Genomic DNA, 14,258 nt, shown 5'->3' with positions numbered 1-14,258 from the left:
TATGTGTTTATTAGAGAGAGAGAGAGAGAGAGAGAGAGAGATTCTTTCAGAAGCAAGAACTTTTCTCATGTAGGAGCTTGGCTAGGTGACCTAGGAGTTATAGAGGGGCCTGATATTAAGAGGTCTGTGCTAGGGCTGGGAATGTAGCTTAGTGGTAGAGTGCTTGCCTGACATGCATGAAGCCCTGGGTTTGATTGCAGCACTACACATGCACAAACGAGGTCACAGCAGCTCTATATCTATAGTTCCACCCAGTAATTTGGAATGTGCCAAGAAAAGCTCTAGAGTGCTTTTGAGAGAAACAAAATTCTGAAGAGCAAGGTAAGAACGTTAAGAACAAAGAGAAGAAGAGGTATGAATGTAGACAAAATGTGGGACTGGGAAAACATCACTTGAAGTCTGGTTGCTGCAGAATTTTTTTTTTTATTTCAGACAATGATATGCTTAAAGTCAGGAAGGCTTACAGTGAAGAGAAAGCCCATCTTCAGAAGGAAAGGACATCCCTGCCCAGGTGCCGTGACCTGAATGCACTAAGGGACAAGGAAGGCTCTGGTAGGATCCAGTTCAGAGGGACTTTAGGACCCACCATCATGGAAATGTCCCTCCCTTCATGTGAGGTAAAGTTTGTGCTCTCACTCTGTCTCCAGAATCCTTCATTCCAGGGTGGCAGAGGAATAAAGGAGAATAAAGAAGGGAAAGGAAGAGTTTACCAATGCACACCCACCTTGGAGGACAGTGAGGCTAGGAAGGCAAACTAGAAAATCTTGCCATCAGTTCTTCCTTTCTTTCGACTTCCAGAACAGGGAAAGGATAGCTGTCAGAACTTCCGGGTGTTTGCTTTTTAACAGACTTAAGGTAGTCTGAATCATTTATCCTAAAATGACTTTCCTTTGGAATAGTTTGGGGAAAACTTGATATTTCACCATCAGAGATTTGGATAGATAAGTTTTCTTTCCTTAATCTTCAAACACACACAAACACACATACATACACACACCTGCTCAAACGTTCATAAGCAGCTGCTTCAGTAGCTCAAGATGATTTGGTCATAGAGAGGCTAAGTAGGAAGAAATGTGGAGCAAAGATGGGCATGTTCTTCAGGAGGGAGGGATGGTGGCTACTTCTGCCAGTGCTAGCCCTTCCTACTGGGTATCAAACTGCTTTAGGTACTCTAGGATGTCTGATTTGACTGTGCTGACTGGAATCTGGTGGAACCAGCGCATGACAGGAACTCCATTGGGCCCCACTAGGAACTTCTCAAAGTTCCAGCGGATGTCATGGACCTTCATGGGCTCCCAGAAGAGTTGTTGTGAAGAACCCAAAAGTTCGGAGGTTGGAGGGCAGGAGTTCTGGAGTACAGATATGAAAAATGGAAAGATAAGTTTATTTCTGCTTCTATGTGGTCAGCTCTTCTTCTCACATGTAGGGAGTCTACTCACCATTATATATTTTAATATATTAACTACTTAAAATACTTCCAGTCAACCACAGATATTTCAATGTATCATCACCAATACACCAAACACCAAACAACCAGAAATTAGAGTATAATAATAAACAGAAAGCATTCCCCTTCTCTTTGTGTCCCTTTTAATTCCATGATCTTATCATGGTGTTTCAGTAAAAGAATATCTTTTGTTTCTTTGGGCAAGTCATATTCTATAGTTTTATTTTCCTTAGGTAAAAAATAATGGATTGGTTTAAAGGACTAATTCCCAGAATTTGGGATTTCATAGGACAGAAAAAAATTCAATAGTTATTTTTTAAAGCCTAATGTAGAATGATCAACATTCATTTTGACAATAAGAATATGCTATAGCCATAAAGTTAACTATTAAAGGATTTTTTAATATTTGGCTTAGCTGCTTAAAAATGATCATATCACTAGTTTTGAGCAATAAAAGGTCAATTTATACAGTGTAATATAACAGTAATTTGTTATCAATAAATTATGGTCTTTTATATACAAAAAGTTGGGGTTTATTGAAAACTCTCCATATTGTCTCTCCCCCGCCACCCCACCGCCCAGGTTGCTGTGGATGGGTGAAAATATCAACAAGGATCAGACTTGTTCTGCAGATAAGCATTTGGAGACAAGGGTACTAAGGGATCCTTGGGGATCCTTCTGTCTTGGTATTGTGTTGTTTTAATGTTCTGTAATGCAAAAGGAATTTACCACATGACACTCTACCTGATCCATATCTGTGTTTGTCTCCTGAAAAAATATATGAGTTTCTTCAGGGATGAGACTACATCCTATGAATATTTGTTAATTTGTTGTATAACACAGTTCCTTGCATTTTTATGGATTTAATAAATTATTACGAGTGAATGAATTATTGTCATTAAATAAGGGAGATTAGTCCATGTCAGAGCTGTCAGATATTACATGTTTCCTCTACTTGAAGCCAAATCTTCTTAGGAGATATTGCCATGATCTTTGAAAATTGCTTTCCCCAACAGCTTTCAGTTTATCTCTACCAATAGAAACCAATCAATGCCAAGTATATGTTTACTCACCTTCAGGAATGTAAAGACCTTCTGTTCTTTTTCTCCATTCACATCGCCTTTCTCAAAGAGCTGGAAATTGGGGACAAAGCCACCACCTGGACGCACATACCTGCAGGAACCATTGTTTCCAGGGGGATCCAAATTAAGACAAGAAAAGCTAGTAATGCTACCAAAAATTTACCACAAAAGGAAATCAGAGATAAAAAATGGAGATGTTGTAGACAAGGAAAGTGAAGAAAGAGAGGTCTCTGGGAATAAGCATTTCAAACAGTAGACTCTAAGGAGCTAAGAGAGAATTCCGAGAAATTAGGAAGGTAATATTTTGAGCTTGGATTTACTGATTAATTTTCATTTCCTATATTTCCTCCTTTCCCTTGGACTTCTTTTATAGTAAATATTCCCCTAGTTTCACCATCAAAAGAACTCAGTGGTAGAGAGAACAGACCAGGGATGTAGTTCAGTGGTACAGAGCTTGTTAAGCATGCACCAGACTCTGGGTACAATCCCCAGTCTGAAAAAAGGGAACAAAACAAAACAAAACAAAACAACAAAAAAGCAAAACAAAACCAGGGAGAGTGAATATTTGAACACTGCCAACATGGACAGATTGAATTTAAAGCATTATAGCATCATGGTGAGGTTCTTCAACCCATTTGATCTACCAACTACCCTAGAAGTTCCCAGAATGAGAGGGCCTTTAGGCAGAATGAGGAAGGGGAATCATGACAGCCTTTGCAGGGTCCTATGCAGGCACTCACTTGAGCCCAGAAAGAATCTCTGCTTTCTTTCCTGGTTCTTGTTTTCCAAATTGATTACAAGGAAAGCCCAACACAATGACATCCAAATGCTTCAACTCCTCCTGCAGTGCATTCAGTTCTGTAGGTAGAGAATGAACAGTGTGGGCCGACTAGTCAGAAGCCCTACTTCAACCAGTGGAAGACTATTAGATTTCTCCATTTATCACATGAATCAACAGAAGACTGTGAAAGGAGAGGTTCAAGTTACAGCTGGATCTGGCAGAGCAAAAAACTATCACACAGGTTTCAAAAAAACTCATCGTAGTGGCAGCCAGGTTTGTTGTACAGTGGTTCCCATAACTGGCTGTACTTCACCTTCCAATGGAAGCTCTTGTTTAAAGCAAACACAGACTGGTTAGTCTTGCAGGGCATCCTGTTTGATTGTGAAAGAAGCCAGACTTGAATTCCACTGCCTTTGTTAGTTGGTGGGTTGATTGAGCAAATTTTTTTTTTTTTTTCAAGGAAAAGTCAAACAGAATGGACATATTACTCTCTCCTCCCCTATGTTCCATGATGACACAACCTGACACTTCAGTGAAGTTCCCAGGAGTACTTCTTTGGTGGGAGTGGTAGAGGGAATCAGAGAAATTCCAAGCCTGGCTCTAGAGCATTCTCTACTTTCTCATCAATTTCAGTGATCTAACTGATATCATTTCTCTGGATCACTTGTGGGGTCCCAAGTCACAAACTCAAAACTTTTCTTTGCACTGTCAGGAAACTTCTGATTTACCTGTCTAGATTTGTGCCAGTATTTCCATCTTCGGTCATTTTCAATTCAGATTTATTCAGTCCCCAGAACCAGCCCCAGCCAGACTCATTTAAACTTAGCTCTGCTGGCACTTCCCCTAAGAACCTCTTCCCTAAATGGAGAGTGCCTTCCTATGTTTATATGTTTCTTTGATTCTGCCTACACTCAACTCCATCTTCTCTTTGGCAGTCAAGAGTACTTCCTTCCTATAGCTGAAAACTTAGCAGACCTTGATTCTAGGGCTTTGGCAAGTTCCTTTATGAGTTCATTTCCTCATATGAAGTAAAATTCGAATGAGATGCTCTCTAAAATTCTCATGAACAAGGTCAATAAATTATATTACAGCAACACAATGTATAACTGTAACTTAAAAATGAATGAGAAAACTCACCATGTACTGACACAGAATAACATCTCAGATATTTTACTGTGTGAAAAGCAAGATACAGAATCATTCATATGTATATATTTATGTATACATGTGTACATGTATACATAAATGCACGCAGAGGAAGAGGAGGAGGAGGAGGGGGAAATATTTACTTATAGATGCATGAAAGATTTCTGGAAATATACACCATAAACTATGACATCAGTTGCCTAAAGGAAAGGGAAGATGGACAGTGTCCCTGTTGAACCCTTTTGTATCTTTTGAATTTTGAATGTTGTGAATGAATTACCTATTCATTCAACACATAAATTTAAAAGAGGGAACCTGGATGTATAGCTCAGTGATAGAGTACAGATCTTGTGCATGTAAGGCCCTGGTTTCAATCCCCAGCACTACAAAGAAAAAAAAGAAAGAGAGAGAGAGAGAGAGAGAGAGAGAGAGAGAGAGAGAGAGAGAGAGAGAGAGAGAGAGAGAGAAAGAAAGAAAGAAAGAAAGAAAGAAAGAAAGAAAGAAAGAAAGAAAGAAAAGAAAAGAAAAGAAAAGAAAAGAGGGGAGGAGGGAGTGAAGGAAGGAAGGAAGGAAAGAAGGAAGGAAGGAAGAAAGGAAGAAAGGAAGAAAGGAAAGAAAGAAAGAAAGGTCGGGATTGGAGCGGGGTATATGAGGAAAAAAAAAAAAACTACTGAGGCAGACGCAGCGCGCCAAACAGCGACCAATCAAACAGGAGTAGAAAAACTCCACTGACCCTTAGCTCACCTATCACTCAGCAGGACCCCTGCCTATTCCGGCCTATAAAGACCCTGGGCAGCCAGGGCCACGCGCGATTTTCTCCGGTTCTCCACCCTGACCTGTAGTGGGTGGGGGTGCTGGGAATTTCGCGGAGAGCCAAATTCCAATAAAGCTTTGCTTCGGCTACTTTCTGTCTGATTTTGTTTGGCCACTAGCCCTGTCCCTGAGCTTACAAGAAAGAAAGAAGAAAAGAAAAACAAACAGCTAAATTAAAACAGTTTAAAAGCAGGTTCATGTCCCATGCATCTGCAATTCACACATTATTACTTTTTACATTTACCATATTTTTCAAATTTAACTATTTGAAAGAAAGAAAATTTACACTTGCTAAATGATACTAAACTGTCATTTGAATTCTTATAATTAGGTACATTAGGTACTGAGATGTTGTAGTCTATATAGTTTTCCAGGTTTTCCCGACAGTTGACTGCACATAAAAATAAAATATTTGGGTTCAATCCCTTGCAAGGCAAATAAATAAATAAAAATAAAATATAAAATGACCCCACAATTCTTTTAAATCTCTGGATCTTACCCTAACCTGCTCTCGTTATCTCTCACTCCTCTCTCTCTCTCTTTTTGTCCCCAGTGCTGGGAATCAGATCCAGCACTACATTTACAACCCCTGAATCTGTACTTTTGAGAGTATCTTTTTGTTAAACCACGTATCTAATACTTTCTGAGAAGCCCAATGGTTGCCTATAATATATGTCCCCCTCAAGATATAGAGCAGTGTGTTCAGAGTACAGGTATGTCCCTAGTAATCTTTGATCAAATCTTCCGGAATGTCTTAGTTCTCCAATCTGGAGATAAATCTTCTTCAATCTAAGAAGGAGAGCAGTAAAAAGAAATTAGGGGAATAGAGTCACCTCTTCACTATTCCCATCTCCCACCCACAATGACACATTAGTAAAACCTTCGAGAATTAGAATACGGCTATCTGACAAAGCTAGTTTGCAAAGAGTTGAACTCTAGTGCTTACCAGGATACTGAGCTGTCAAACCGCAATAGGTGGCCACGTTGACAAAGAGGACATGCTTGCCTGCATACTGTTTGAACTGGATGTACTTGTCATCATTGAGGGTGACAGCTCCATACTCATAGATGGTGCCAGTCACCTCTTTGTTGCAATCCACCTGGAATGTAACAAAAGTACCTGTAAAGTGATCCTATAAATAATTCCTCCCAACACCTGTGGATTTGGGGGGGGGTGGTGTTTGTTTTGTTTTTTGGGGGGGTTACTAGGGATTGAACCTAGTGGGTGCTTTATCCCCAGCTCTTTTGTTTTCTTTTTTATTTTGAGACAGGGCCTGGCTAAGTTGCTGAGGCTGGTCTCGAACTTCCAATTCTCCTGCCTCACACCTGGTTCTGTGGATTTTTTTGAAGAATTTAAAATGCTTCATGGAATATATTGAAATTCTCACAACTGAAGATAATCTTTTCACATAAACTGTTAGAGCAGATGCCACAATGAGAATTTATGTCTTTTAACTTACAAGTAGCCTTTCTTACTATTATAAGAAAAAGTCACATGGATAACATCCTGTCACTGGTACCTACAAAATTCATTCTCAATATTCCCTTCTTCTCATTCCCGTGTTGTAGAGAAACAGTCTGGATTGCTCATGAATGAGGAATTGTAATTATAAGCACAAATAGCTAAAGTTTTCTACCTACAAGCATGCCAAGATAAAAGGGCAGACAGGACTTGAAATAAAAGGCTAAGATGTTATTTGGTAAGAAAGACCAGATTCCTGGCAATGAGGAAAAAAGTCATAGAACTTTAGAACAATTTAAAATGGGCTTCAAGGAATCTCAGTCCATAAAGTCCTGCCCCATTCAAGGAAGGAACTGCCTATGGGTGAGCTGCTGTGCAGAGTGTGGCAAGAAACTTGTTACCATCTTTCATCACCAGGACATCAGGCAATAGATTCTCCTTCACCTTAGCTCTCCTTTCCTTAGAGAAAAGGAGGCAGGCCCCTTCTGTATGTGTCTATAAATCTGTATATTACTATGTGTATATGTTAATGCAAATATTTGGAAACATGAGCCAAGAAACTCACTATGATGGGATTGTCATCTATGTGCCTGCATTTTATTTGCCTTTGTGCCACTTTACCTCTGTGCTGTATAATTTCTAGCATTTGCCTTTCTTGCTACTATAAGAAAAAGTCACCTGGAAGTTATCCTGTGAACTGTCTTTTGTGTGCCTCCATCCTCCTTGTCTTCTTGTTACCTTTGCTCTGGACTTGACAACTTTCAAAGTTCATCATCCTATGAACTGGCATGTAGAAACCCAAGAAAATTGCCAAATTGAAGGGCAGCTTTCAGATTTGCTGAAGAACTGAAGAGTCAGGAAACCCTAGAACATAGTCTTTCATTTATAAGACAGTTTTCTACCTCAGGAATTTCACATGCACCAGTGACTGCCATAGACCTGGATGCCCTTAACATGTTGCCCTTTCTAGTAGACTACAATCTCACTTGAAGGTAAGCTGTGATCTTACTATAGCTGCTATTTTCAAGCATTTTATGTATAACATCTCAGACTTCACATGAACCTCAAAACAGAGGTCAAACCCAAAGCTAAGGTGTGTGAGGACCTGCACAAGTGTCAACTGAGAGTATCTTAGAAATGCAAATTCCTGTTTCTCCCCAAGACAAACTGAATCAGAAACTCTAGTGGGGGTGGGGAGCCACCTGTGCAAGCAGCATTCTGGGTGCAGCAGCATTCTGGGTGTCTTTTGTGAGCTCAAATCTGTGAATCACTGCACCATAGGGTAGGCATTGTTCACCTTTTATAGAGGAGAGAAAGAAGCCAACAAAAGAAATGCAGCTAGCCTAAGGCCACAAATGAGGTTTTGTTGTTCTATTTTGTTTTGTTTTGCTGTTACTGAAAGTTTGCATGCTAGAGAAGAGCTCTACCAGTGAGTCACATCCCCAGTTCTGGGACCGTTTTTGAAAGAGTTTGTCTGATTTTAAAGTTAAAATTGTACCTCAAGTCATCTACTTTGGTCTCCACCTTGCATCTGAGGACGTATGCCCAACATTCACAGAGGTAGCTACCATTATGGGGACCTTCCTGAATAGCATCAGGCAACTTGGAGCAGCACCAAGATCTAAGAAAAAATTCTGTCACTCTGAGCTAAGCCTTTTTTCCACCTCGCCACATAACCTTTCCTAAAATCGGTCTAACAGAAAACTATCCTGGCCTTCTTCTTCTTATCATTCTTTATTATTCCCTGAGGAAAATCTTCTTTTTCCCTGACCCTGAAACTCCTGGAGCACATTCCAATAGCAGCTTCTTCATGTTTTTTTTTTTTTTTTTTTTTTTTTCTGGGTTTCTGGTCCAACACACTCTCCAAGAGCAACTAGGTCAGTTTCCAATCTATTTGCTATTTTACGCCTCTTTTTCTGAGACCCATAGGGCTGCCCCCAAGTCCAGCATGAAAGGAACAGGTGTGGGTCTGTCAAAGGGCACCGGGGAAAGTGGCAAAGGAGAATGCACCAAGGGAAAACTTCATGCACTGCCTGGCTCACCAGTATTCTGGTCCTTTGAAAGTGCAGAGAAAATATATGTAAAACACAGTCAATTAAGGCAAGAGAGAGTCTGCTGCAGAAGACAATGTGGCAAAAGTCTGCAAAGAAAGATTTGGAGGATGGAACTTTGCCCTTCAAAGAGAGGAGAGAACTCCTAGCATCTCTTGTGGCCAAGTTAGTCATCAGATGTTGAAATCAGCCTGTATCCCCTGTGGGACACCCACCTTCACCTTTTGTGACTTCGGGATCTCCTGAGAGAAGCCAACCAGGAATAGCAGGAAAAGACAGGAGACCTGGAACTGCCAGTTCATGGCTCCTATTAGGAGATCTAGGCGAGTCTGAGGTCCCCTGGGATCTTGGCCACTTTTTGAGTCCCTGGCAGGCACCAGTTTGAAGATATGCCATCCAATCTCAGAGCAGCATTCATACACACCCACTCTTATTCCCTCTGTCTTCCTTTTTCTCCTTCCCACTTCTCCACCTCTGCCCCTCTAGGACATGAGACCTGCACATGTTCTAATCTTGAAGGTGAAAGCTTCCTTCTTTGGAATCTGAGGTACCATCCCTCCCCTCTCCCAATGATTGGCAGTTCCCCTCTCTAAGTGACTGGCTCCATATCCAGGAAGCAAAGCCACCTCCAATGAATTGGAATCTGCTTTTTAACAAAAGCCTCACATAATTTGTATGCAAACTAAGTTTTGAGACACTTACCCCAGATAACTATTTGTCCTTTCCCCTCAAACTTCCATCACTCAGACAATAGAACATTGTGTTTGCTTATTATGAAGTCCAGTTGTAGGGTCCTGAGTGTCTCAGACTCCATCAGAAGTCCATCCCCTGGAGGAGGGTTTATTATTGCAGGAGCACAAATGAGGGAAGCACATTCACAGTGGAAAGTTGTCAAGGAGAAAACTTTAAATCCTGAGTCAGGGAACTTCCCTAGACTTGAGATTCATCCTCTGCTACAAGCCATTATTGTTGAGGTCCTAATAAGACAACAACCAGACAGTTGTTGCAAAGAATTTGGACTGGGAAGTGGTATAGAGTTGTTTTCCCTGGCTACATCCTCTTCCTTTCTGCTATAATCTATCTGTTTTCACTGCCAGCTTAGGTTTATGAAACTCTTGTTAGCTGAAGTGAGTAAGTCTTCCTTTTCAGTTCTAAACCTCTTGTCATCCAGTCCCTTCCACCTGCCTGCCTCTCCTAGGCATCACAAAAGGCCTTAAACTGCCTCTTGGAACTGAAGTCTGGGTGAACTGAATTCTTGTGAACTCTTCTGGAAGACAAGATTTTTGTTATCTCAGATTTCTGAGCTTTTCTCAAAGACCTGTAATCTACGGCTTGATCGCTGATACCTGATCCAGTCACACAAGTTCCTAAGGCATTTAGGTCAGTCATGCAGAAGGCTTCCCTCTTGTGGCACATTCCCAAGCTCTTGAGCCTTTTTTAGTTCAAAGAATGACTGAAACTTAGACTATATTTTCCAACTTACAAATGTAAAAATAGATATTTTCCCAAAGTTATAAATTTAGTAATAATGTCAAACTAGGACTTATATTCAAGTGTGTTCTTATCCCAAATCCAAACCTTTCCCTCTTTCTAGTAGGGTAAATGATTGTCCCCAATAATATGAAGCTTTAATCCCTGGAATCTAAATGTTATTTTACACAGCAAAGATTTTTCAGGTGTGATTAAAATAAGGATTTTGAGATGGGGGATTATCCTGGATTATTTTACTGAACCCTAAATCCAATCACATGTATCCTTGGAAGAGGGAGACAGAGGGAGGTCTTACTATACAAGACAGGAGAGTAAGACAACGGAGGCTACAGGTTGAAGGGTCATGAGACTGCCTTTCAATTTTATTCCTTTTTAAAAATTTATTTTTCTAATTAAGGAATAAAATTGTATTATCCAAGTACATTAAATTATTTTGAAGTGTATATACATTGTGTAATGACTAAATCTAACTAATTAACATATGCATCACTTCATTTAGTTATCATTTGTGTGGTGAGAACACTTTATATGCACTCCCTTAGCATTTTCAAGACTATGGTATATTGCTAATTATTGTTACCATGTTGTACAATGCATATCCTGAATTTATTCTTCTTGTTTAACTGAAAACTTTATCTTCTGATCAACATGCCCCCAGCCCTATCCATAACTACCTTTGTCCCTAGTGTTAGAAATACTGAGGTACCACAAAAAATCAAAGTGCTCGAAGTGGGTGGGCAACACAAACTTTTCTTCTGACTTAGGGTGTGCTATGGAACGTGGCTCTCAAGAGTGCCTGGGCGCAGGCAGTCTGCCTGTTTATGGCAGCATTGCTCTTCGCCCTGACTAAAAGGACTCAGGGGTACAATCTATGCAATTGGCTAATTTTGAAATTAGGGTGGGCAAAGGGAAGGGCTAAAATTAAAATGGCTACAATTTAATCCAATTAAGACTGAATAATGTATTCTGAAAATGGATCACAGACTTTCTGTTTCTCACACTAGTAACCACTATTCTACTCTCTACTTCCTTGAGATCAACATTTTTGGATTCCACATATGAACTAGATCATGTGGTATTTGTCCTTCTGTTCCTGGCTTATTTCACATAAAATAATGTCCTCCAGTTCTATCCATGTTGCTGCAAATGACAAGATTTCCTTTCTTTGTATGAAGAAATAGTATTCCATTGTATATATGGGCCATATTTTCTTTATCCATTATGTGTTCATGAATACTTATATTGATTTCTTTTGATCTTGGCTATTGTAAATAAAGTCAGTAAACATGAGGGTCAGACATCTGACATACTGATTTCACTTCCTTTGCCTCCTCTTCACACCTTCCATGAGAGCCACACATTAAATCTTTGTGTTACCAAAAGCTTGGTCCTTGTCCCTGATGCCAATCCAATAATAAGGACACAGTTTTGAGAAAAAGGAAGAAGTTTTATTGCTTGGCTAACAAATGAGAAACACAGGGGCTCCTGTCCCGGAGGCTGTGATTCTGCCTATTAGAGGGGACAGGGGGATTTTAAAGAGGTGATTCAAAGGCTACATTCCAGGTGTACCTTGTCAAATTCACTTGTGGATTTGAGAGGTAGTCATTTCTTAGTCATCAAGGACAGATAACTTGGCCTATGGTGGGAAGAAGGGTAATCTTGCTTCCCCCAGGTTAAGGATGGAAAGAAGGGGAATAAAAAGGAAAAAAATGTCAGTTTTAAAATAAGCCACAGTGGCAGAGCAGTAAGGGTTATGTTCAAGGCATGAAGTGGGTCCCTGTTACATTTGATCGAATATTAGTTCTATTTTTAATTTTTTGAGGACTCCCCACACAGTTTTCTGTGGTCACTATACTAAGTTGTATTCCCACCAACAGCGTGCAAGGGTCCCATTCTCCACACCCTTGCCAACACGTATTATCTTTAGTCTTTTTTATCATATCCATCCTAAAATGTATGAGGTGATATCTCAACATGGGGTTGTTTGTTTGTTTTTCTCTGTTTTCCTGTTGTGGGAATTGAACTTAGGACATTCTACCACTGAGCAGCAGACATTAGCAGTCCTGCCTACATTGGATTGTTTACTTTTCCATTGATCTTGATCACAGGTCATGATAATACTACAAGACACCTGAAGAATTTCCCTGTATTCCAGATATAGTCTTCCTTACATCCATTGTGGAGCAGCAGGCCAATGTCCAGTCACCCCAACAGGCACAGTAATTCCCTTCTTAGCCTGCTGATTCAGCCTGTTCATTCAGAGACATTAGGAGCCCCAAGTGAACCAGTGGTAGTCTTAGCCTCTAATTCAATGGAATTTTTTTCTCCTGGTAGCAGTATTTCTTACTCTAGAACTAAGAACTGTAGGCCAGCAGAACATAAAGTTGTGGGAACAGGAAGCAAAAATTTGCCAGTGACTGGTACCACTTTTATTTCCACCTCCCTGGACCTGTAAATACTGACTATGGGAGAAATGCCACCATAAATTGGAGGAGGATTAAAAATGTATATAGACTCCTGAAGAACCTTGCCCTAACTCTACAAGGTATTGCCTACCAGCTGTGGATGGGAAGGGATATGGTACAACTAGTGAATTCCATGAGCACAAGGCCACTGCCACATTTCTTTTGCTGTGTAATAATTCCTTTTATTGGAAGTAATGTTATGTACAATATTATGACAGCATCACATGGATATTAAATCTGTATCTCAGGTATCTATTTCGAGAATAACTACATGCTGCCCCTCACATGATGGAAGTGGTCCCATGTAATCATCTGCCCCAGGGAATGGTGCCACATTGTAGACTCAGTGTTGGTCTCTGCTGCAGGCAGATTAGATAATTAGTAGTGATGATAGCCAGGTCTGTCTTAGTGAATAGAAGTCCAAGTGGCTGAACCCACACATAATAATCTCTATCCCTGCCACCATGGCCACATTTTTCACAATCTCATTAGACAATGACAAGAGTGTCTGGGGAAAGAGATTGACTGATATCCATAGAATAGTCATCCTAGCTACTTGATTATCAAAACCTTCCTCCGCTGTGGTCATCCTTTTTGTAAGCATCCAAATAAGCCAAAATATCATTATGGCTTTTGCTCATTCAGAGAATTCTATCCATATATTTCTTCCCCAAATTTTCTTGTACTAATTTTCCAATTATGTTCTTTCCAAGAGCCTGACCATTCAGCCAAACCACTGGCCACAGTCCATGAATTGGTATGGAATTGCGTGCAAGACAACTTCTCTTCCAAGCAAAGGTAACAACCAGGTGCATGACTTGAAGTTCTACCCACAGGGAGGATTCTCTTTCATGATTGTCTTTCACAGGTGTCCCAGAGGGGGGCTATAACCTTGCAGTTGTCATTTATTAGTAGTGTCTACATATCATGAAGAACCATCTATAAACCAGGCCCTGGTAACCTTTGTTAACTGATTGCATGAACTCTCCATGAAGCCAAAGGTACAGGCTGTGAGAGAGAGACAGTGTAGCAGCAATGGGGACCATGGATATTTGGGCCTCTTCATGTAGCCCCTTGTGCCTACAGGGCTGCTTAAGCCTGATAATGTATACACCACTTCCATTTTTCTTTTCCTTTCCTTTTTCTTTCTTTCTTTCTTTTCTTTTCTTTCTTTTTTTTTTTTTAGAAAAGGTCTTGCCAAGTTGCTGAGACTGACCTCGAACTTGTGATTCTCCTGCCTCAGCCTCCTGAGTCACTGGGCTAACAGGTGTACACCATCACATCTGGCCTATACATACTACTTATATTTGATAATGGAGAACCTCTTTACATGCCAAATTTTGTGGCGTAGTGATTCAGTTAACATTCAGTTCATGATATGGGCAGCTCAGGTCACAAGGTAACTTGGTGGCTCATGATTAAATGTTCAGTCTCTACTAAGGCTGAGAAGCAGGCCAAGAACTATTTCTCAAAAGTATAGTTATTGTCTGTGGAGGATGTCAGGACTTTTCTACAAACTC

At 40.3% G+C, this 14,258-nt stretch overlaps 1 protein-coding gene across 2 annotated transcripts; it reads right to left on the bottom strand.

Annotated features, from left to right (window-relative positions):
- Positions 1 to 423: 423 nt before the first annotated feature.
- Positions 424 to 9,102, bottom strand: Gpx6 (glutathione peroxidase 6). 2 transcript variants are annotated; one of them, XM_047558104.1, is made up of 5 exons: positions 8,998 to 9,102; positions 6,216 to 6,369; positions 3,270 to 3,387; positions 2,521 to 2,620; positions 424 to 1,349 (listed from the first exon to the last, which is right to left on the bottom strand). In XM_047558104.1, exons 1-5 carry the CDS (start codon positions 9,082 to 9,084, stop codon positions 1,143 to 1,145), a joined length of 666 nt encoding a protein of 221 aa, XP_047414060.1. In that variant the 5' UTR covers positions 9,085 to 9,102; the 3' UTR covers positions 424 to 1,142. The 2 variants fall into 2 exon arrangements, with proteins under 2 accessions (XP_047414060.1, XP_047414061.1); XM_047558105.1 differs by having other exon boundaries at positions 9,004 to 9,092.
- Between the last annotated feature and the right edge of the window lie 5,156 nt (positions 9,103 to 14,258).

The sequence above is a fragment of the Sciurus carolinensis genome, chromosome 7 (genome assembly GCF_902686445.1).
Source record: "Sciurus carolinensis chromosome 7, mSciCar1.2, whole genome shotgun sequence".
Taxonomy (NCBI): domain Eukaryota; kingdom Metazoa; phylum Chordata; class Mammalia; order Rodentia; family Sciuridae; genus Sciurus; species Sciurus carolinensis.
This window is presented reverse-complemented; position numbering and strand designations above follow the sequence as displayed.

Excerpts from the sequence above, each read along its gene's own strand:
- Gpx6 (XM_047558104.1), bottom strand. The coding sequence starts at position 9,084 with ATGAACTGGCAGTTCCAGGTCTCCTGTCTTTTCCTGCTATTCCTGGTT. Across the intron at positions 6,370-8,997 it reads CGAAGTCACAAAAGGTGAAG|GTGGATTGCAACAAAGAGGT; the intron begins GTGGGTGTCCCA and ends GTTACATTCCAG. Across the intron at positions 1,350-2,520 it reads AGGTCTTTACATTCCTGAAG|AACTCCTGCCCTCCAACCTC; the intron begins GTGAGTAAACAT and ends TCTGTACTCCAG.